We start from the raw sequence: 23,226 nt of genomic DNA on the forward strand, positions 1-23,226 counted from the left end.
TGCAAAGAGATGCTAGCATCTTATGAAGAACAAACAGGGTTATTGTCTGCCTACTGTCAGGAACTGAGGGTGTGACCTTTCCTATACATTAAAGCAGCAGTTTTGCACAAAGGTTGGAAAACAGACTTGGAAACCTGAGATTAGACATTTTGTCTGAACTGTATTCCAGCAACTAAACTCCGGCTGCAAGGAAGCTTCACTTTTTCCACATTTTAAATAAATGCGCAGAAATGTTGATGAGCTGGCAGCTGAGCATGGGACCTTGGAAGCCTGGGGTTTGGTGTTCATGTAACAGGGGATGTGAGATGGTGAGAATGAAACTGTGAGAGACAGAGTCAAAGTGAGGTATCCTATGAAAGGCATCACGTCAGGAGAAGAGAAGCCTTTAGTGAAGAGGCAGACAGCAGCTTCACTGTCAGACACAGAAAGATCCATTTACACTTTCTGACACTAAATTTATACAAGATTTAGGAAACAACTGGCGTGTAGTGATTGAAGCAACAGAGAGAACAACACTGAGTGATTTTGTGGCTATGAGGCAGTTTTTCCAGAGGGAGCATTTCATACACAGCCGTCGAACGCTCTGCCTTGAAACGTCAGACTGGGGTGGCTGTAGCTCAGGCGGTAGAGCACCAACTACTCGGAAGGTTGGTGGTTCAATCCCAGCCTGCATGCCAAATATCCTTGGGCAAGATACTAACCCTGAGCTGCTCTCGGATGCATCCATCAGAGCCTGTATGTGTTTGAAAGGTGCATAGAAAAAGATGTGATTGAGACAACACTGCAAAAACTCAAAATCTTACCAAGAGTATTTGTCTTATTTCTAGTCAAAATCATCTCATTACACTTAAAATAAGACAGAATCAGCTAAAGGGCAACATTTCAGTAAGCTAAAGGAACTTGTTTCAAGACAGTAAATCTTAAAACTAGACAATTTTCACTGTTCCATTGGCAGATTTTTCACTTATTTCAAGCTAAAATATCTTGTATTAAGTAAAAAAAAAAAGTAAAAAAAAAAATCAAGTGAAAATTGTCTAGCTTTAAGATTTACTGTCTTGAAACAAGTTCCTTTAGCTTACTGAAATGTTGCCCTTTAGCTGATTCTGTCTTATTTTAAGTGTAATGAGATGATTTTGACTAGAAATAAGACAAATACTCTTGGTAAGATTTTGAGTTTTTGCAGTGAAGTTGTGTAAAGTGCTTTGAGAGCTCGGCTAGAGTAGAAAAGTGCTCTATAAGAACCAGTCCATGTAGCAGGGGACCAAGTGTTTTCTCATCTGAGTTTACTAAAGTATCAAAATCATCTAAAATGTGCAGAACATAGGATACTTTAACCCTATTCAGTAGGATCCAGCAGAGCTTTATTAGAATAGTTTAAAAATGAGTGGACTGCTTTTACACCTGAATGTTAATCTAACTGCAAAACAGAATTTGGAAATCTACTTGATACCAAAACATGCCACTTTTTTTGAATGCAACAGTGATATCGACTTTTAACACATATGCACTGGTGCCTTGATCATCCTGATGGCATAGAGAATGGTTTGATAGGAGACATGTTGTTGATGCTGGGACCTGGACCCGAATCAGAAACATCCTTATCAGCCTTGAAAAAGGCATCATGGCTATGCTCTTACACAAACTGTTCCCATTGTTTTTGAAATCTCTCAATGTGAAGTAATACTCTTGGTGGGAGCTCAAAATTGTTACACTAGTCAGACTGGAACAGAAAAATGTAAAACTACATCACCAGATAAAACCAGGTGAGAAAAGCAACCTGCAGGTCCAGCAGCACTGGGTACAAACTCTGGTCACTCTCCTCACATACACTTCAACCTAGTTTTTCAACCCCCTACAGCCGAGTTTAACTAGGAGCAAGCTCACACTAACAGTCACAGCAGGTGGGCGACAAAACAATTAGACTGAAGTAATGATGTCAGTGTTGAGTTTGACAGTATCTGCTCTGGTTTAATAAAAAAGGTCAGGATTTGAGACACTGTTAACCAAAACATTTCCATCATAATCATAACAAAAGCACTTTCGTTGCATAAACTAAATCTTGAAAACTAAATGATAAGCCTGGGTTTTAGTCTGCAGTGTGCTTTCCTCACCACCTATGGTGACATTCTTCATTAATACAACAGAATAATAAACAAATAAACCCAGCCAGTAATTATGATTATTACTATAGCACTCCTGGAGAAAAAATAGAAACATTGTTTAGGATAATAATGACATAATTATCATAACCCATCATAACTATCTTAACCCCTATGCTTTCTGTTTGTACAGGAACAGCAAGTGAGCTCCAGCCCACTATCATCAGGACTGGGTTACCTGGAGCACATCTGTCAACTCGTTGAGAAGATCAGCCAGATGCAGGAGACTAACCTCCAGCTGCAGAGGCAGCTCTGCAGTCTGCAAAAGGAATGCAGGATGAGAAAGGCCAAAGAGGTGTGTGAAAGCTCTTATTTTAACTCATGCAATAAAGTTGCCATCTCGAAACCTAAACGTGATTATTTCTGCTAAAACAAATTTCCCACGTGTGGGACTAATAAAGGTTATCTTATCTTATCTTAACTGCAGCTTTGTGTGTCGACCTTAAAGCCGTAACAGATTCTTTGTCTACAACTGGGGGTGTGGAGATTGAAAAGCATGTCTTATTGGTCTATATGGTGCTTTCCTACTAAGTTTGAGCACTCAAAGCACTTTCTTACTAAAAGGCTCATTCACATTCCAAGCCTAAGCACTTTGAACCTAATCTCAGAGTCCAGCGGAGGCGTCAGGGGAAACTAAGGTTTCAGTATCATGCACAAGGATACTTGGACATGCAGGCTGGAGGAACAAAAGAATGAACCACTGACCTTTTGTAGACAACCAACCGCCTCTACCTCCTGTGTCTTTATGCTTAAATACATTTTTTTTTAAATATTATGAGTAGTACTATTATTGTAGGGTCTTTACCTTACAGTGTCATCCCTTGAGGTGGCTGTTGTGATTTGGTGCTATGGAAATAAAACTGAATTATACTGAAAAGCAACACTTCACAGAACCTAAAAACAGAAAGGCAGAGTGCTGAACGACTGGGTCAACCTCCAGCGACACTCACAGCTGTTTAAACTGAGATAGCAATTCTGTATTTTATAACCAATACATTTAATATGGGCAGCACAGTGGCACAGTGGTTAGCACTGTTGCTGCACTGCAAGAAGGTCCTGTGTTAGACTTCACCATCAGGCCGGTGAACAAGCTTTCTGTGTGGAGCTTGTTGTCAGTCTCTCTGTGTTAGCTCTGGATCAGATTGGAGACCTGTCCAGGGCGTACACTGGCTTCAGACAGACAAAAACAACACTAAAGACGCAGAGTAATCCTGACTGGAATATCGTCTGTGGTCTCTGAATGGACCGTCACTGACAGCTCTGTGCATGTGTGACAGCCCTGTTTACAGCAGGGGTGGCAGGAAGAGCACCAACAAAAAGCAGTTACCATCTACAGTAACACTATGTAGGATGTAGCGCACCGGAGCAAGTTAATGTTTTCAAAAAATGACATGAACATTGACACCATTAACAAATGAGAAGCTGAAAGGTCGAATGAGAGAAGAGGATTCAAAGGACACAGAACAGAGGCTGACTCGCTCTCATTATCACATTAAGACAAACAGTTTTATTCAATTGACTTTTATAGTTACCAACTACAACAACAGTCACCTCGAAACATTTTTTATTGTAATGTAAAGACTCTCCAATAATACAGCAACAACAACAATCAAACGACTCCCTATGAACACTGAACTTGGCGACTGAGGGACAGAAAAACTCCCTTTTAACAGGAAGAAACCTCCAGCAGAACCCGGCTCAATGAGGGGCGGGGCCATCTGCTGCTACAGGCTGGTGGTGACGGGAGGAAGACATGACAAAAGACACGCTGTGGAAAACAGCCAGAGATTAATAATAACTAATAATTAAATGCAGAGTGATGTATAAACACATAATGAGTGAAAAAAGGCGACTGAAGAAGAAACACTCAGTACAGCAGCAAAGACTATTGTAGTGTAACTAAGGGAGAATTCACCAACAAGTAAGTGTGAGAGCGAAGTGCTCTAATAGGGTGATATGGTACTACAAGGTCATTAAGATAAGATGGGGCCTGATTATTTAAGACCTTGTATGTGAGGAGCAGGATTTTGAATTCTGGATTTAACAGGAAGCCAATGAAGGGAAGCCAAAACAGGAGAAATCTGCTCTCTCTTTCTGGAGTCTGGTTAGATACTGTATGATTCAAACAGTACAGTACCAAGTCAAGCAATGGCTATTTAATTAATGGTTTTAACTACAGCCAGCTTGAAGGCCTGTGGTACATAGCCGATTATTAGAGATAGGTTGATCATATTTAAGATTGAAGCATTAATTAATGGCAGGACTTCTTTGAGCAGTTTTGTAGGAATGGGGTCTAAAAGACACGTTGATGGTTTGGAGGAAGTAATTATTGAAGTTAACTCAGAAAGATCAATTGGAGAAAAAGTGAAAATAAATATCAATAGTACTGAAAAGTATGTTTGTGAGATGGTTATGATTAATTACTCTCTATAATGTTTCCTCTAAAGGTTAAAATTGTGTTTGTGGAGAAATTCATGAAGTCATTAATGGTAAATGAACTGGTTTTTAAGGCACTTTATGAAAGTTGCCTCATTCACATAAGCACTTTCTTCTTTCTCTGTAAGACCAAGCTCACATTCACACTCCGATGGATGCTCAGAGAGCAACTCGGGGTTACTATCTTGCCCAAGAAGCATGCCGACTGGAGCAGACAGGGATTGAACTTCCAACCTTGCAATTAGTAGGTGACATGTTCCACCATCTGAGCTACAGCCAACAGAGGCCTGGCTACAGTGCTGAAGAGAAACCTAGGATTGTTCTTATTTTCTACATTCAGTGATGAATAGTAAGATGTTCTAGCTTTACAGAGGGCATTTTTATAGAGCAGCAAACTGGTTTTCCAGACTAAATGGTTACATTAGTGAGATGGCATTTCCTTTCCAGCTTACGAGTTAATATCAAGTGATATCACCTCTCAGAGTGTCTGGCTTTTTAAACTAAAACTTAACTTAGCAACAATAGTCTAACTGAAAGCAGCAAGGCAGAACAGACTCGAACTCTCAACTCTATTACCGGCCCAATCAATGTGAGGGTTGTGTTTCTCCAGCCATTGGTATCCCAGAATTAATGGAGTGTCTGGAGATGTGAAGGTGAAAAAGCTGAGGGTCTGTGAGGCAACTAATCAAACAGGTTCAGTTTGGTGAGTGATCATAGCAGGCAGCCATATTCAAGCCTGACCTTTGGCCTTTGCTGTGCATCTTCCCCCTCTCTCTCTCTCTCTCTCCCCTCTTCAATGTCTGTCCAACAAAGACAAAATCCTTAGAAAATAATCCAAGTTTAACATCAGTTTTACAGCTGATACTTATTATTAATTTTATTTTTAAATGAAAATTTCATGACACATTTTCTTCTTCTCTGCTTTTTTCTAGGACTTCTTCAAAGACTACTGCAGCTGTGGTGCAGCCAGTTTAGCCTTCCAGGATTTTCAGAAAACACAATCCAGAGATGAGTTTTCATCACCCAGTGGAACTCTCTCAGACCTGTCAGCCATTCCAGAGGTCACACAGCACCCACTCATGTCGACCAGTGGAGGTAATACTACCAGAGCACCTGGAGAGGACACACAAAAGCACCTGCAATCTCTACAAGGCTGGTAGATTCAATCCCAGTACCTTCTTGTGGTGAATAAATAGTGACTGATGAGAGGACTACCTGACATGTATTCAACAACATCTTGTGTAGTAACAGTGATTGCTGTTATGTCTATAAATAACATACAGAAAACCGCACTGATGTAAACTTCTGCAGAAAATCCATAAAATACAAAATATGATATTACATGAAACAGGCATAAACAAACATTGTGTGGTATACAGTGCTGGAGTTACATCATTAATTCCAAGGTGCACATCACTATCAAGTACTGAACTTCATCAAATTTTGCACATTTCGTTGTAAATGTCCATAACATGCTGACAGCACAGCATGCTGGCAAATCTTTCACAGTGCAGTGTTTAAAATCTCACCACTAAACTTAGACTGCAGACTGTGGCCGGCCAGTGTTTTTCTACTCGTGTTTGTGTGAAATATTTTTCAACTCTAGACTTTTAAATATTTAAATAATAGAAACACACTAATAAATCAGGAATAAAAAAATAGATGTGTCAATTAAAGATTTTGCAGTATTTTATGTTTTTAATCTGAGGCAAGTCTGGCTGCTATTGATCAGGTACCATATCACCCTATTAGAGCACTTCGCTCTCACACTGCAGGCTTACTTGTTGTTCCTAGAGTATTTAAAAGTAGAATGGGAGGCAGAGCCTTCAGTTTTCAGGCCCCTCTTCTGTGGAACCAGCTTCCAGTTTGGATTCAGGAGACAGACACTATCTCTACTTTCAAGATTCAAACTTTCCTTTCTATCAAACTTTTTTCATCATCATGTGTTTTTTCTGAAGTGATTTGTTGCTATATAAACTGACGTTAAAAATTGAGTATGCCAGGTCCTTTGTGAAGGCAGCCTGATATACGCTGATTCAGTGAAGCTCGTGTCCAATCACAGTGATGTTTAGGCAAGTTGAGCTGGATGTAGCATCGAGGATATGCTGTTGGTAATCTGCTGTTTTTGCCTTTTAGCTGCTGTTTGCCAGCGATAGTGAAACTTTCTGTGAAGTCGATATAATTTTGTTGGACTCGTAAATAAACTCTTAGGTGATGTGAGAATGTAATCATCCTGTTTATCAGAGGGAGCCTAACATTAGGATAATGTTATCTTATAAGCAGCTGTTGTTGCTGCTCTTGTCAGCTGTCCCAAAACAAGAGGATCACATGTCTATCCTGTTGACAATAACCGGAATAAATAAGCATGTTTATGTATGTTTCCATGTGTTAGAGCCCTGAGTTCAGTTTAGGAAAAGAGGCTCGAGGTAAGGAGGAATCCAGGGCAGACTGCACCTTTAACCTCCTAGGACCCTGCGTCCACATATGTGGACATCACATTTTGGGTTATTTAGACCAAAATACTCAATTTTGCTCTACATGGGCCTGATACCCACTTACGAGGACATTATACTGTTACTGTTCTATCAAAATTTTAAACGAATGTCCTCATATGTGGCTCGTATTTGTCTTAAAAACAAAAATAAGGTACAAAAAAATCTGGTAATTCTTTGTTTTTACATTCATTGGGTCCCAATCAGCCCAAATATCAAAGAGAAATTAAAAATGCATGCCATGGAAGAGTTCGGGTCTACGGAGGTTAAGACAGCAACAAAAAGAGAGTCTATTACTTCTTCCTACAGAAATCAAGTGCTCGTAGTTACTAACAGTCAGAGGGTTATGGTTTTGGTTGGATGAACCAACAACTACAACTAATGACCAACCAACAGCAGTGAAAAACACTGGCAGCATACAAAGCAGTTTATTTGCACAAGCAGACAAAGAAGTATGTTTAGATGCAGTTTTCAACTTCTCCAGAGATATTTTTAGAAAGATATTTTCCTCAGACAGGACTTACAGTCTGTTCTGCAACCTTCAGGCTTCTGAAAACACCCTGAATGAACTAAACTATGTTCTCAAATTGTTTTAGCAATACTCAAGTTTCACAGTGTGACCCAGGACTACCCCCACATTTCATCTACTTTAAAGAAAAGTTCTGCTTTACCCAAACTCGGGGAGAATTCTGCTCCTGACAGGAACACGTATGTGGACTTGTCATGCACAGTCCACATAAAATCATTTCAAATTTGGATTCACCAACTTTTATGTAGCTATTGCACTAGACTGAATAGTTCCTAGCAAAGTGCTATGACCAATAGAAGCTGTGATAAGAAGCTGTGTTTACAGTAAAGTAGGAGAAGAGGGGAGTGGGATGAACAGAAGAAAAAAACCAGACGTGCACTGATTTCCAGCAGGATTTCTTATAACAGCCATTACTCCCTGGAAAAATATGCAGCAAGATGTGAATAAAAAATTCACTAATCAACTAATCATATAGCAAAGATTTGGAAACACACACACACGCACAGAGCAAGGAGACACGGTGACTGCTGTGTCTGCCTGCATGGTCTGGTCCACCTGTGCGCTGACAAAAAAGGAATAGTTTAAATCAAAGTGGAGTCAGTGTGTTTTTCCATGAAGAAACCACCATGATAACGTCCGTCCTTCAGTTTGGGCAGGACACCGAGCACGAAAAGCATTTGAAATGTTGTGGCTGATCAGCACACATGTGTAGTGTGTTTTATTTTTTTATAGGTGCTTATAGCATTGACAAAACCCATGAAAGGACCAAAGGAATACTGGTTCTAATGTTATTAGTCAGGCACAAACTGAACTGTAAGTGCTTATTGTTTGCTCCCTGTTTCAGGAGTTACAGGTGATGCTTTAACACTCGTCCCTCCGTGGAGGAAGAGCCTAAACCAAAGGAGTTACACTGAGGGGGAGGTCCACGGGGACAGCACTGAGGGGCTCTCCATCACTCAGCACACAGTAAGTGATGCACAGTTTATCCTGAGAGAATCAGGATGAAACATGAAACATATGAGGCGACGTTCTGCATTATTTGTCCAAAAACTCATGTGTGGCTGGAGACAAGACACGATTTCTACAGGGGGACGCACAGAGATGAGACTAGGACAGAAGACACGTGGAGGGATGCAAATGCAAAACAATACTCGATAATGCAAAACTGTAAAGAAACAAAAATATAAACAGACTGCAAAGAACATAATAACAAAAATTGATGACCATGCTAATAAACACAGGAGCACAAGTGATGCTGAACTACAAAAAGGACACAATATGAGCTAAACTCAGACCAGAGCTAGATAAGAAACAACACTTTGGACTCCTGCATCATTTTCATAGAAAAACACGACCCTAAAATCTGTGCTTTTACCATAATATTCACTCTCTCAAACTCCCCCCACTTGTGTTTCAGCCACTGATTTGTGGTCCGCTTGGTCACTATTGAAATGATCTTGTTGGGTCACTGCGTATAAATTAACTTGTTGTTAGCAGTTCACCCAAACACTGCTAATTGCACTGCACAATAGTCAGGCTGGCATCGCATTTACTGCTAGAAGGGAAAATTGATCAGTGATGATTTTGTGTGTCTTTGTGTACAGCTGAGTGAAAACAACACATGGGCCAGAGTCAAAGACATGGTAAGGAAGACTAAGTTAAGGAATCACAGCAGGCTGGGAACAGCCTCAGCTTCACTGAAGATGTCCTGCCCACAGCTCTACAGGTGAGGAGCATGCTGCACACCATAGTGTGGTACATGTATGATCTGCAGTCAGGTCCAGAAGAATTTGGATAAACGGCCCTTTTGTTCCTTTGTTACATTTTCTCTTTGTCTCTGCACACTGGCCTAGATTATCCAATGGGCACCTAATCAGGGGTCCGTATACAGCTGGGGACCCATCAGAGAGGCAAAGGGGAAAAGATTGCTTGCAGGCTAAAGATGGTCTCCTAACAAGTGATGCAAGTGAAGCAGACCATCATTAGCCTGAAAAAACTTCCCACCCTCATTTACAAGAACATTTCATGACAAAAACACACAAATACACCCACTCACACTCTCTCTCTCTCCCCACACACGCAACACAAGAAGATTGTTGATTTATGTACCTGTGTATGTTTCAGGTGTATCTTCTTCTTCACAAACATAAACAAAATTCACGTCGGCAGTAATGACACCCGGTTACGCCAATCGGAGGTCACTAAAATCAATTTTGAATCGGTGTGTAACTTTGCCAAAACAAATCGGACTGTAGTTTTCTCTGGTCCCCTCCAATCAGACCAGGAGTGACATGTTTAGCTGCACGTTCTCTTTGAATCTGTCTGAGTGGTGTCCAAAAAGCACGTGGGCTTCATAGATAATTGTGAAACTTTCTGGAGGAAACCTGGTCTTGTTTCATTTCTAAAACTTTCCTTTTTGCTAAAGCATATAGTTAGGGCTGGACCAGGTGACCCTGAATCCTCCCTTAGTTATGCTGCAATAGACGTAGGCTGCCGGGGATTCCCATGATGCATTGAGTTTTTCCTTTCCAGTCACCTTTCTCACTCACTATGTGTTAACAGACCTCTCTGCATCGAATCATATCTGTTATTAATCTCTGTCTCTCTTCCACAGCATGTCTTTCATCCTGTCTTCCTTCTCTCACCCCAACCAGTCACAGCAGATGGCCCCGCCCCTCCCTGAGCCTGGTTCTGCCGGAGGTTTCTTCCTGTTAAAAGGGAGTTTTTCCTTCCCACTGTCGCCAAAGTGCTTGCTCATAGGGGGTCATATGATTGTTGGGTTTTTCTCTGTGTGTATTATGGTAGGGTCGACCTTACAATATAAAGCACCTTGAGGTGACTGTTGCTGTGATTTGGCGCTATATAAATAAAATTGAACTGAATTGTGATGTTTTGACTAAAAAGCAAATGACCACCAAATACTCACCCTATTACCTGATGTTTGGCAGAGAGGCTCATTATCCATCCGAAATCCCAGAAGAGTACATGATATATAAATAAAATTGAATTGAACTGAATTCTTACAAAACAAACATACACCTGTTTGTTTGTTTGTTTGTTTGTTTGTTTGTTTGTTTGTTTGTTTGTTTGTTTGTTTTCAAGGATGTGATGGTTGGAAAAATGAAGGATGACTTTCACGACCATATTTCCTGCTCACATTCAGTAAAACGGGAAACACACATTTTCCTGTTTTTGCTTTTGCTGTAAAAAATGTAACAACATAAATCCTGTTTTCCTTTTTGAACTGGACTTGTCAAAGATATGTTACATCCTCACGGGTCAAAACGACACCAGTTCAGAACCAGTGAAAAGGCACTGTACCTGTTTCCCCTGTCTGACAAGAAAACCTAAAATTTATAGTTATTTATATGTGAATAACCAGCATAAGCAATGTGTTTTGGAAAAGACAGCCTAAGAGACCTTTAGGCAAAGACTGGGATTCTGACAGAAATAGATAAAAGGGGCTTTTGGCTTAATTTTGCCTGTTAGAGGGGCCTGGTTCTGGATAAACACTGGCTTTTCTTTATTTGAGAGCTCGTCCAGGGTAGGAATTTAATGGGAGGTGGAGGATTGCTGGCACTTCAGCCTCTCCCTCCTTCCTGACTGGAGCTTGGCACCCACCCAGGTGGACAGAGCAGAGAATCAGCATTCCTCAGTGTGCCTGTGGGAGTGGGAGAATTTCATCTGGGATTTAGGTTTAGGCCTGGTAAAGTCTAGCTGTAATCCAAGAGTTTTTAGAAACACCCTTCTCCTGCTGACACATGCACAAAGTAAAAGAGTATGTTAGATGTGTATGTAAACATGTTTACTTACTGCCTTTTCATCTTTACAGACCTGATCTGGAACCAGTACAATCATCTGGAACAAGCAGGAACTCTATGATTGCCTTGGGCCACCGGAGTACACTGGACTTCCCGTGGCTTGAGTAAGGATCCAGGTAGTGAAGAGTGCTTTTTATAAAAGAGCAGAACGACTTTAACAAAGACCAAATGATGATGGCCAGACGACTGGGTTGTAGCATCTCCAAAATAATAAGAACAGTGATATAGTTTTGAGTACTAAAGGGTCTGCTATCCTTATAGTGACATAATTTCATTATCAGAAGATAAACTGTGAAGACTTCTGCAAACCTGGCTGTTTATTATGGACTATACAGATACACACATAGCAAAATGTGCAGGGTCCACATACAGGGACATAAATTATGACATGTTTTTACTTATGTCCTTTTATTTGTTTGTTTGTTCCTCATTAAATGCAATGCTGTGCAAAAGCCTTGAGGCACCACCATTTCTTTCAGATTTTGCTTCCAGACTGTCTTGGATTTTGTGTAATAGTTCTCCACTCAGTTTTCACTTTCAAGGCTTTTATTTATGAATGTTTTATGGAATCAGGAAAAGGGGAGGACAAAGAGGATGTAGCAGGTGTAAAAGTATCTGCAGCACGTGAACAGTATCTGAAAGTGATGTACTTAAGAAATGAGATCAAATCCAGCAAAGATCTGACACATGACCAGAGAGATGCATCTGCCTCATCTACTCTTCACCAAAGCCTCATCAGAAACAGCCTCAGTAGAAGGCTGGCTGTCAGGAAGCCATTCTTAAAGATGAGGTATGCCACAGTGCACAGGAACTGGACTGAAAATCAGTGTCAGCGGGACTGATGGGGTGCTGAAGCCAATCAGCGAATCAAGATGTGATTGGCTGATTTCTGCCACGTGTGTTCTCAGTCAAGAAATTACTTTAACTGTCTGACTTGTGGCCCATTTCCATTGGCAGCCATATATCCCATACATGGCTATTACATGTTCTCTATCATGTTTTATGCTTTGAATCATGAGCTGTTCCTTTCCTCCGTCTTGTGTTTGTTTTTGCAGAAACAGCCTGTCTGATCGGACCTCCTCGCTCCTGAGTGTAACAAGTAGTTGTAAACTTTCTGTATTTACATTCATGAAGTCATCTTTTGATTGTAGACTTTGACATCTGCTTCTGTGAGACTGTTGTGCTGAGCTGGCTAGTTCAGTCATTCTTTTTCAAGAATGTTCAAGACTTTTTATTTGACAGCTGCTAAAATCTGCAATCTCTCCAGCCTAAGTATGGCCTCTTCCACAGCAGCTCCTGTGACCTCATATTGAGACTTGTAGTGCACAGCTACCAATGCAGGTTCAACATTTCACAGCACGTCCAGTGTAACAAGAGAATAAAACATCATCTGGCCATGAAACTGCTTGTCAGCTGTTCTTACTTTGTTATTTCTTAATGTTCAGCCTCTGGAAATGGGAGGTGTAAAATCCTGTCTGCATGCTCTCTGTAACTGTGTGATAATGTCTTTGTCCTGATATATGTAACTGAAATATGTAACTGATTGCAGAGTTTTGAGCTCAGATGTCAGTGCGCTGTTAGTTCAAGGTGAAACTGATTCCTCCAGAGGAAGGCAAAGTTTTGATTTTTAAGGTGGTGTGATGCAGAACTTTAACTAAAAAAAACTTAAACAAACAATACATGAGACATATATACAGTATGGCTGGTTTATTAAGCAGAGGGTAAGTCCCCATTCTTACAGCTCTCAAACAGGAGAAACATTAAAAAATGATTTAGTATCAAAGTTCAGTGATGTCACTGATGCCAAATTTGATTTGATGTTTTTAAATGGGAGCATTTTAAATCTAAAGCTGTGTGTGAGTGACAGTGCCTCACAGAGCACCACACACCCCCCAGTCATGTGCTCCATTGTTACTAAATAACCCAAAACAACACTGCGTGAGCCAAACTTCCCTCTACTTCTGCTTTTTGCTGTTACAAGAAAGTTATAAAATAATAATAATGATCATAAAATCCATCCACAATCATTACAGTTACTATATAATATGCAACAGAAAGCCAAATGGTTTTGAATCCACCTTCTAATGAGAGTCTTATATATGTACATATATGTATATGAGGAGACTGAAAAACAGTGTCATTTGCTGTGAATCAGTCAGTTGCTCTGGTTGAATTATTAATGAAGCCATAATGTACTGTAAACCAAGCATGTGGAGTAGGAGTATTACTACAGCAGAAACAACATTTGAAGTGGTTTTTAGTCATATTTGAGCTTTAATTTCACTCTTTGTTTCCCCTCTAGTCTCTCTGTCATTTAAACAGAGAAGGCCAAGGTGTCCCCCGACTAACAATCACACGCTGCCTCTCAAAACAACAGAAAAGCTCAGGCTACACACAGAGGGAATGGATACGTAGTATTATGCTAAAGACACCGTTGCTTCATTTAATCTTTACACAGTACATCGTTTTTTTCTAATATTTTCTGAAAATCTTTACAGGTCATTCAATCAAGAATAGATATGTTAGTTTAAATATTAGCAGTTCTGAGGTGTTCAGGCAGCTTTGCAGCATCAGTGGAGGAAAGCAGAGCTACACTGAGAATTATCACAATGATTTACAAGATGTGATCCAATGTTGTTTTTAAAGATCACTCCCTGGAAGTCCCATCTCAGGGTCTAAGTGCTGCATCAAACCTGCACTTAGACCAAACATCAACTTCTCTTTCAAAATGGGCCAGACTTCCTGTGAGGCACAGAGCTGTTCCAACTGAAGACTTCTGCATCATTTTTTCAACCAACATTTTGGGTAAAGTTGTACACAGTAAAAAAACAAACAAAAAATACTGAAGAACTAATATAGAACTGGGACTAAAGCGAGATCTGACATCAACCAATCCCAAAGGACTTTGGTGTTGAAAAGAATGAAAGGAAACCGTTTTCCTCAAGCAGTCGTGATGTTATTCTTCAAAGAGAGGCGGAGGGGAGAGTTTCAGTTGGAAACTCTCTGTTCCTGGTTGGACAGAGAACAGAGATCCTGTTTTCTCGTGGCAGTGGGAGACTTCTGAAAGGATGGACAACTAGGAAAGAGAGAAAATATAGAAACAGAAGAAAAAAAGATCAAACAGTGAAATGAATGAACCAACTTCCTGCTAAATTTCTTGATTAATACGTATTGCAGTCACTAAGAAAAAGAAAGGTAAAACTTGTGGAATTATAGATAAATAATGGATAATTGATGGATTTATCCATTATTGAATTATGCACAGTAAACCATTTCACATCCATGGTTTTCTTAATGCCACTGTTGACGGTGTGTTTTACACACACTATAGTGCAGCCCAGTGCCATTTTCCACTTTAATATCCAACTATTCCACTTTCACTGGTATCACTGGGGTGCAGCTGAGCGCAAGAGGCTCCAAAGGTTCAACATTGCAACACTGAAGGGCAGAAACACCATTACGATGGTTGGATTAAAGGGTTTCGATCTTAAAGAGTTTATTTACACCAATCAGGCCATCTGCCTAACATGGTTCTGGTCCCCCTTTTGTTGCAAAACAGCCCCACCTCATCACAGCATGGACTCCACTAGACCCCTGAAAGTGTGCTGGAGTATCTGTAGCAACAGATCCTTTAAGTCCTGTAAGCTGCTGGGTGGGGCCTCGATTAGACTTTGCACAGCAGCTCGACTGCAGTGACACAAGTTAACACTTAACACTCAATGTTTCCCTCAAACCACTGCTGAACCATTTTTGCTCTCTGGCAGGCTGCATTAGCTCGCTGAAAGAGACCACAGCCATCAGGGAATACTGTTTCCATGACAGCGTGTACATGGCCTGCAATAATGCTTAGGTAGGTGGTACGTGTCAAAGTAAGATCCACGCGGTCCAGACCTGATGCTCACGTGGGCATTGTTGGTGGTGGATAGCACGGCGACCTCGCTGGTCTGCAGCCTGGCTGACTGCAGCTCAGGAGGTTGAGCGGGTCATCATCTACTAATCACAAAGTTGGTGGTTTGATCACTGGCTGCATAGTCTGCATGCAAATAATCTTATGCAAGACGTTAAACCACAAGTTGCATGGCTTTGGGAGTGACTGGGCATTGGGAGCCCTCAGTCCCAGTACAACCACAGTGAGAGATTGGATTGTAGCGTCAGCAGTAAGTCAGTCCCATTAGCTGAATTTCCAAGGGATTCTGTTTTCCTGTTGGACTATTATCAGGAACACTAGTCAACATTAGATCACAGCAGGTTAGATAAGTATAATTCAAGTGATTTGATTCTGATTTTATTATTTTTGGATTGTGCTTTAATAAAATATCACACATTCAAATAGCCTAAATTATGGACATTCCTTTTTTAACCCTTTGTGAAACAGTAACAGTATTAATAGAGTTTAAATAGCTCTTACAACTTACTCCAGCCCTCTAACACTAGGCTTTGTTTACCACCTAAATTGACTGAGTTCAATTTAGCGGCTTGGCACTGATCTAGAGGGGGACTGATGAATACTCGGCCTGCAAGGCAACTCAGGGTTCCTCCCAGTGGAGGAGGGAGGGCAGACATTCAGAAGCCAGTGGCCTCATCTGCACTGCCTGCTGAGCCACAGAAACATGCATTAGGATTAGATAAACAGGGAGCCAATCTAGACTTCCTGTTTTGGGGTGCTGGTCCCACAGATTGACACACCCTACCAAGGCTACATGCACTGAAATAATTGGATACAATAAGCAAAGACTGCTTCAGCATCTTTTATCTGTTTTATTTACCAGTTTCGTGGCTCAACTGGCCATCAAACTGTTTATCAGTCCGTCCAGTTACCAAAATGTAGCTTTGTGTAAAAGCAGCTATAATGTCTAAACAGCTAATGCAACACTTTTGTCAAACGAGCCTGCACTTCAGTCACATCTTGATTGTTTGACATTTCAGAGCAGTACACATGCACAAGCTTACAAACTCACCTGTAGGATCGCCTGGTTTTGTTTGTCATGTCTCGTATGTATTTGTTTTTTTTGTTTTTACACACTAATGCTTCTGTGTCTGCTGTTGTGTAATGATCTTTTTTTTTTAACTGTAACAATAATAACAAATAACATAACAAGCACTACCTGATATTAATTTCAGCATCAGTGGAATCTGTCATGTATAAATGAAAGTGTGTAAAGAACTGCTTTAATACCCTGGATGGTCCTCGGTATAAGCAGCGGATTTCATCCCAGGACTGTTCCTGCTGAAGGTCCAGTGTTGCCTCAGCGAACACCTGGGTCACAGCACATAAACCACAAACAGTCTATTAAGATGTAATTTGTTACATATTCTGTAAAAAGTGCAAAAATGACAGTAATTTAGAAAGAAACCAGAACTGCAACATAATTATTAGTTTGATTAGTCTCACATTCGTTCTGAAGACACTCATGTTAACTAGAGAATACTGTTGATATTAATGTTGACATTAAACTACAAAATGAGATTTGTATAGAATAAATTGTGTACAGTGATCACTCCATGATTTCAAAATTATTGCTCCGAAAACGTTTGAGCAGAAACAATTCATTCAGCAGCAGACAGTGGGCCACGGCTCAGCGTCCTGGGATCGATTACAAACCTACCTTCTTCCTCAGAGCCGACGCTCCTGTGTCTTGGCGTGCTGATGTCACATGAGTCTGTGGCACAGAGAGAAGGACAGCGTTGTTTCAGCCATGTTAGTTTCAGTACAACAAGTATTATGACGACATTAAAACAGCAAAGTTTGGAAGTCTGCCCAGCTCCGTCCAATGTCATGAAATGCAACATCAGACTGCATCTGCTTTAATGGGATGTACCGCCAAATGTGTCATTTAACCTCCTAGGGCCTGATACAGTGGGGCAAAAAAGTATTTAGTCAGCCACCGATTGTGCAAGTGCCCCCACCTAAAATGATGACAGAGGCCAGTAATTTGCACCAGAGGTACACGTCAACTGTGAGAGACAGAATGTGAAAAAAAATCCATGAATACACATGGTAGGATTTGTAAAGAATTTATCCGTAAATCAGGGTGGCAAATAAGTATTTGGTCACCTCAAACATGGAAAATCTCTGGCTCCCACAGACCTGTAACGTCTTCTGTAAGACGCTTTTCTGTCCCCCACTCGTTACCTGTATGAATGGCACCTGTTCGAACTCATCATCTGTATAAAAGACACCTGTCCACAGCCTCAAACAGTCAGACTCCAAACTCCGCCATGGCCAAGACCAAAGAGCTCTCGAAGGACACCAGGAAAAGTATTGTAGACCTGCACTAGGCTGGGAAGAGTGAATCTACAATAGGCAAGCAGCTTGGTGTGAAAAAATCAACTGTGGGAGCAATCATCAGAAAATGGAAGACATACAAGACCACTGATAATCTCCCACGATCTGGGGCTCCACGCAAGATCTCATCCCGTGGGGTCAAAATGATCATGAGAACGGTGAGCAAAGATTCCAGAACCACACGGGGGGACGTGGTGAATGACCTGCAGAGAGCTGGGACCAAAGTAACAAAGGTCACCATCAGTAACACACTAAAACGGCAGGGAATCAGATCCTGCAGTGCCAGACGTGTTCCGCTGCTGAAGCCAGTGCATGTCCAGGCCCGTCTGAAGTTTGCCAGAGAGCACATGGATGATACAGCAGAGGACTGGGAGAATGTCATGTGGTCAGATGAAACCAAAGTAGAACTTTTGGTATAAACTCAACTCGTCGTGTTTGGAGGACGAAGAATACTGAGTTGCATCCCAAGAACACCATACCTACTGTGAAGCATGGGGTGGAAACATCATGCTATGGGGCTGTTTTTCTGCCAAGGGGACAGGACGACTGATCCGTGTTAAGGACAGAATGAATGGGGCCATGTATCGTGAGATTTTGAGCCAAAACCTCCTTCCATCAGTGAGAACTTTGAAGATGAAACGCGGCTGGGTCTTCCAACATGACAATGATCCAAAACACACCGCCCGGGCAACAAAGGAGTGGCTCCGTAAGAAGCATTTGAAAGTCCTGGAGTGGCCTAGCCAGTCTCCAGACCTCAACCCCATAGAAAATCTGTGGCGGGAGTTGAAAGTCCGTGTTGCTCGGCGACAGCCCCAAAACATCAGTGCTCTCGAGAAGATCTGCATGGAGGAATGGGCCAAAATACCAGCTACTGTGTGTGCAAACCTGGTAAAGACCTATAGTAAACGTTTGACCTCTGTTATTGCCAACAAAGGTTATGTTACAAAGTATTGAGTTGTATTTTTGTTATTGACCAAATACTTATTTGCCACCCTGATTTACGAATAAATTCTTTACAAATCCTACCATGTGTATTCATGGATTTTTTTTTCACATTCTGTCTCTCACAGTTGACGTGTACCTCTGGTGCAAATTACTGGCCTCTGTCATCATTTTAGGTGGGGGCACTTGCACAATCGGTGGCTGACTAAATACTTTTTTGCCCCACTGTATCCACTTACGAGCATGTTATACTGCCACTGTTCTATTGAAACTTAAAGCGAATGTCCTCATATGTGGATCTCATTTTTCTCAGAAACAAAAATCAGGTAAAAAAAAAAAAGAAAAAGAAAAAAATCAGGTAATTCTTTGTTTTTACATTCATCAGGTCCCAATCAGCCCAAATAGCAAAGAGAAATTAAAAATGCATGCCGTGGAAGAGTTTGGGTTTTAGGAGGTTAAATACAGACATGTGTGGTATCCACAGAAACGCCAACAGCCATTAAAGATCAGGTAAACAGATTCCACACAAAGCGTGGATCCCCCCGTTCACCCGACAGCACGCACACGGACATGCGTGTTACAACATCTCACAGATTCTAAAACTGCAGGTTTCGTCACTCTACGACCAAAACTCACCGAACCAACAGTAAAAGAAGACATGTGGAAAACATGGTCATGAATTTATCTTAGCTTCGCTGTCTTGCTTCCACCACAATAAAAGCCCACTTCCTGCACAGCCCTCTTTCAGTGTGCTTCGAGACCAGTTTCCCATCAAAGGTTGATGGTGATATTTTCTGCATTACTCGCTTGTTTATTACAAACCAGTATTGTACAGTGTTGTCAGTGTACAAAGTGTTTTTCCCTCAAAAATGACCTCTGACAAGAAAGCCTCATTTCTGCTGTTCAGTACTGAAGAAATGGAAACTTTCACAAACTGCAAAACACTCGGTCACGTCTCTAAAAAATCTCTGTAACTTTGAAACGCTTCTGTTTTCCACTCTCTGCTATAGAAATTTCAGGTTTTTTATGACTACAGTTTAAAAAACAAAACAAAAACTGGACAGTCTGAAATTTTCTGTAGTTTTATTTCTTACAATTTAAATCCAAAGAGTCGTGCTGACGGATTCCTGTCTTTGTCACAGGAGCTTTTTCTTCATCATGTAGAAAAACAGTTAAATATGTAACGTCTTCACACTGACAGAAAGGAGTGGGCTGTAGGTGGTCTGCCATGTAAAATGAGTGTGACACCCCTGCTGTGACGAGCACATTTACAACAGTGTTGACTTTGTTAGATGTTGTGAAGGTCGGTGCACTCCTCTGTATTTAAGTAAGTGCCAGATTACCGATTTCACCACTAATAACATTTCTGCTTCCTGTCTTATTGGATTAGCTGTTTGGTTTTTCTCCTTTAACTGCATCAACATCTCTGCGCCAAAGGATCAGCTACAGCTGCAAGTTCAGTACTTGGAATGAACACCAGAGCTTTAATCTGCCTTATTTGCAACAGAATAACAAGGAAAGATGCCTCAGCTAGCCATGAGACTGTGGGCTGTCTCTCACAAAATCGCTTTAAGCCACTGAAAATGAGAGACAACAGTTAATGTCACACTTTCTAACCCCCTGCTGAACGTCTGCAGTCATATCTGTACTGTCTGATTCCACACAGCCTGAGTCATAAAGGGTTTCACGAACATGTGAGCAGAACACATTTTGCTTTAGCTTGGTGCTTATTGTATTTCTGAACAAACTTTCTGTCAAAGACACAAACTTGTATCATTTCATACTGGTTTCAAAATACAGCTCTGACATATTCACTGTCTCACACACACACACACACACACACACACACACACACACACACACACACACCTGTGCCAGAGATGTGCTACGGCCTCTCTTTGGTTCAGTGGAAGGCCCGACTCTTCCTCCGTGGATGGCCGAACATTTGTAGCACCTCCACTGCCGTTGCAGCTCTGAAGCACAGCCCCACACACAATCCTTTTGCTGCAGGCACTGCAGGTGGTATAGGTGACCACAGCTGGAGAGACACAAACATTTATAAACAGTCATTTTAATGTCTATAGATTGTTTTTGCTTTTAACAACAAGTTCCATTTAAGGCATCCTCTTAACGAACCTGCCAACCACCACAGAGTAAGATGATGGGATGCATGTAAATAAAGCCTCATGAGGGGATCTGTGTCGTGTTCAGTGTCATCACCCATTTTCTTTATTGTGGGGCTGCATTCAAGCATTCTAATAATGAGCCATAACCAAAACCTATGCCATAATCTGGATTAAAGCTGTGTAAAATTCAATCAGTAGACACAGTCTGCTTTTTGCAATGTCTCATAGGGTCTCTGCTGTCTTTTCATAGATTATTGCTGATGTGTGCATTAAGGCACTTCAAGAGCAATATACATACATATATACACACACACACACACACATACATACATATATATATATATATATATATATATATATATATATATATATATATATATATATATATATATATATATATATAAATATATATAATAATACACACACACATGTGTATAGTGTGTTTGTTACCTGAAAACAATGATCTCCTCAGCTGCATCCTGCCTCCTCTTGTACTGCTGGAGGCAGATGTTACAGCAGTCTTGTCGTGGGTGGAGTCCTCTTGTGACAGCAGCACGCAGGTGAGCCAGGGACCAGTGGAGGTCGTAGTTCAACAGATTGGTGGTTGTTTCAAGTAAAGTCTAAAACAATTTTTTTTTCTTAGTTATGTTACATTCATGTGCCATAAAGAGTTCAAAATGTGTAATTAGAATAATGTGTTTTCCTTCACAGATCAGGGCTAAAAATTATTTTCACACCGTGATTACATGAGCAACACAAACCACCCATTTAAAACCATCAGATGGTAACGAGTAAATAACTTTTTGCTTTTCTATGCTATGCTGAAAATGTTTCCAATGGTATATGTCTGTGTTCATGCAAACAATAACATGTGTCTGAAAGCTCGAGAGGTTTTGATTGATCTGGTTTTGCTCCTGGCAAACAATGACTATGTACACTTTGAGCCTGGGCGCATTATCATATAGTACTAATGTTTATAGAGACAAGTATCTCTATAATAATGACTTACATCCATATACCCAACTCAAACAGCTGTTTTGTCTGAACCAGATCGTCTAAACCAGGGGTCTCCAACTCCTGGCCTCGAGGGTCGGTGTCCTGCAGGTTTTAGATGTGTTCTTGATCCATCACAGCTGATTTAAATGGCTAAATTCCCTCCTCAACGTGTCTTGCAGTTCTCCAGAGGCCTGGTAATGAACTAATCATGTGATTCAGGTGTGCTGACCCAGGGTGAGATCTAAAACCTGCAGGACACCGGCCCTGGTCTAAACCTCAAAATGGTGCACACAAATATTACCTGCTAACAAACACAAACACACACAGTCTTACCTGTTCATAGTTAAACGTGTCCAGCATACCCAGAATGAGGCCTTGAATCTCCGCCAGCTTGCCTTTGCCATACACTGGATCCTAACAAACACAAGCAGGCAGATGGAGTCAGATGACAGTGAGCAGTGTGACCAACTGGATTACATTGTGCTCTGTGGCACAGACAGATAGGATTATGCTAAATCAGGATTTAAATACAGCCAATAATTAATTGCTGTGTTTGTATAAACTGCTGCTACTTTTCATAGGATTGTTTAACCAATCTTAACAAACATGTTTTTAAACAGTAAATTAAGTCTGACTAATGAAACAAGCCTTAGCTTGCATTAAACTCAATGCTAACATAATTGTAATGTTGTTCAACTGGGGCGATATTAGACCACATAAAGAAATCAAGAGTAATCAAAACAAAATAATATTCTGTGAAACAACAACAAATATGACATGACTGGAAACTTTTCTCTGTATGAAACCAGAGCTTCAGTGATGCAGTAGCTCATCTGGCTCATGATCCATCACAATTCACAGGCTTTTGTAAAACAATCATTGTCACCATGACTGTGAGCAAAGGTTAAGTTGGAATAAATTGTAGACAGTGCTGTAGGAGAAGCAGCTGCTCTGATGAAGGGTGGAGCCGGAGGAGCTAATAACCTAACCTGCACACAGAACGAAGCACCATCTGTGTACAGAGTACTGTTCAGCAGTGCAGAGCCATTCAGGAGTCTTCAGGAACAATTTCCAGCTTTCTGAACATCTATTAAAGTTTTTTCTTTGGACACTGGCTGCTTTGCAATGTTTTGTTTTTTTCTCAACAGGATCTCAGCTTTATTGTGAAAGGTTTATGTGGGAAATAAACAAGCGGACGGCGGAGCCACATGATGGTTTTACCATCGTTGTTGCTAATGACAACGCGTAAAAACAGTCGTTTGTCCGTCCGTAGTGTGGTTATATTAAATATAAGAGAAAGAGAGAACTTTAAGAAATTAATATAGCCGCTACAGTGACCATCAAAACCATGAAAAAATGCCGCGGTTAACAGTTTATTTTGCGACACCACAAAACAAATGATAGCGTAAAATGAAACAATAGACGTTTTATATCATCTT

General features: G+C 40.9%; 2 protein-coding genes across 5 annotated transcripts in view; one reads left to right on the plus strand and one right to left on the minus strand.

The window, feature by feature from the left end:
- The window catches only part of si:ch211-250c4.3 (uncharacterized protein LOC100535981 homolog), a 44,404-nt gene extending 31,565 nt beyond the window's left edge, over positions 1 to 12,839 (plus strand). Inside the window, exons 3-8 of the mRNA XM_031741012.2 lie at positions 2,293 to 2,454; positions 5,528 to 5,690; positions 8,461 to 8,582; positions 9,221 to 9,342; positions 11,449 to 11,553; positions 12,493 to 12,839. Coding sequence (XP_031596872.1) covers positions 2,293 to 2,454; positions 5,528 to 5,690; positions 8,461 to 8,582; positions 9,221 to 9,342; positions 11,449 to 11,545 — 666 coding nt within the window. The 3' untranslated portion in view covers positions 11,546 to 11,553; positions 12,493 to 12,839. The remainder of the gene's footprint in view (positions 1 to 2,292; positions 2,455 to 5,527; positions 5,691 to 8,460; positions 8,583 to 9,220; positions 9,343 to 11,448; positions 11,554 to 12,492) is intronic.
- Positions 12,840 to 13,129: 290 nt separating this feature from the next.
- Positions 13,130 to 23,226, minus strand: part of vps8 (VPS8 subunit of CORVET complex) — an 84,259-nt gene continuing 74,162 nt past the window's right edge. For all 4 annotated transcript variants that reach the window (XM_039621858.1, XM_031741006.2, XM_039621859.1 and 1 more), the window contains 6 exons: positions 22,121 to 22,201; positions 21,242 to 21,411; positions 20,535 to 20,703; positions 17,044 to 17,097; positions 16,614 to 16,694; positions 13,130 to 14,513 (listed from right to left, as the gene is read on the minus strand). In XM_039621858.1, coding sequence (XP_039477792.1) covers positions 14,394 to 14,513; positions 16,614 to 16,694; positions 17,044 to 17,097; positions 20,535 to 20,703; positions 21,242 to 21,411; positions 22,121 to 22,201 — 675 coding nt within the window. In that variant the 3' untranslated portion in view covers positions 13,130 to 14,393. The remainder of the gene's footprint in view (positions 14,514 to 16,613; positions 16,695 to 17,043; positions 17,098 to 20,534; positions 20,704 to 21,241; positions 21,412 to 22,120; positions 22,202 to 23,226) is intronic.

The sequence above is a fragment of the Oreochromis aureus genome, linkage group 13 (assembly GCF_013358895.1).
Source record: "Oreochromis aureus strain Israel breed Guangdong linkage group 13, ZZ_aureus, whole genome shotgun sequence".
Classification (NCBI taxonomy): domain Eukaryota; kingdom Metazoa; phylum Chordata; class Actinopteri; order Cichliformes; family Cichlidae; genus Oreochromis; species Oreochromis aureus.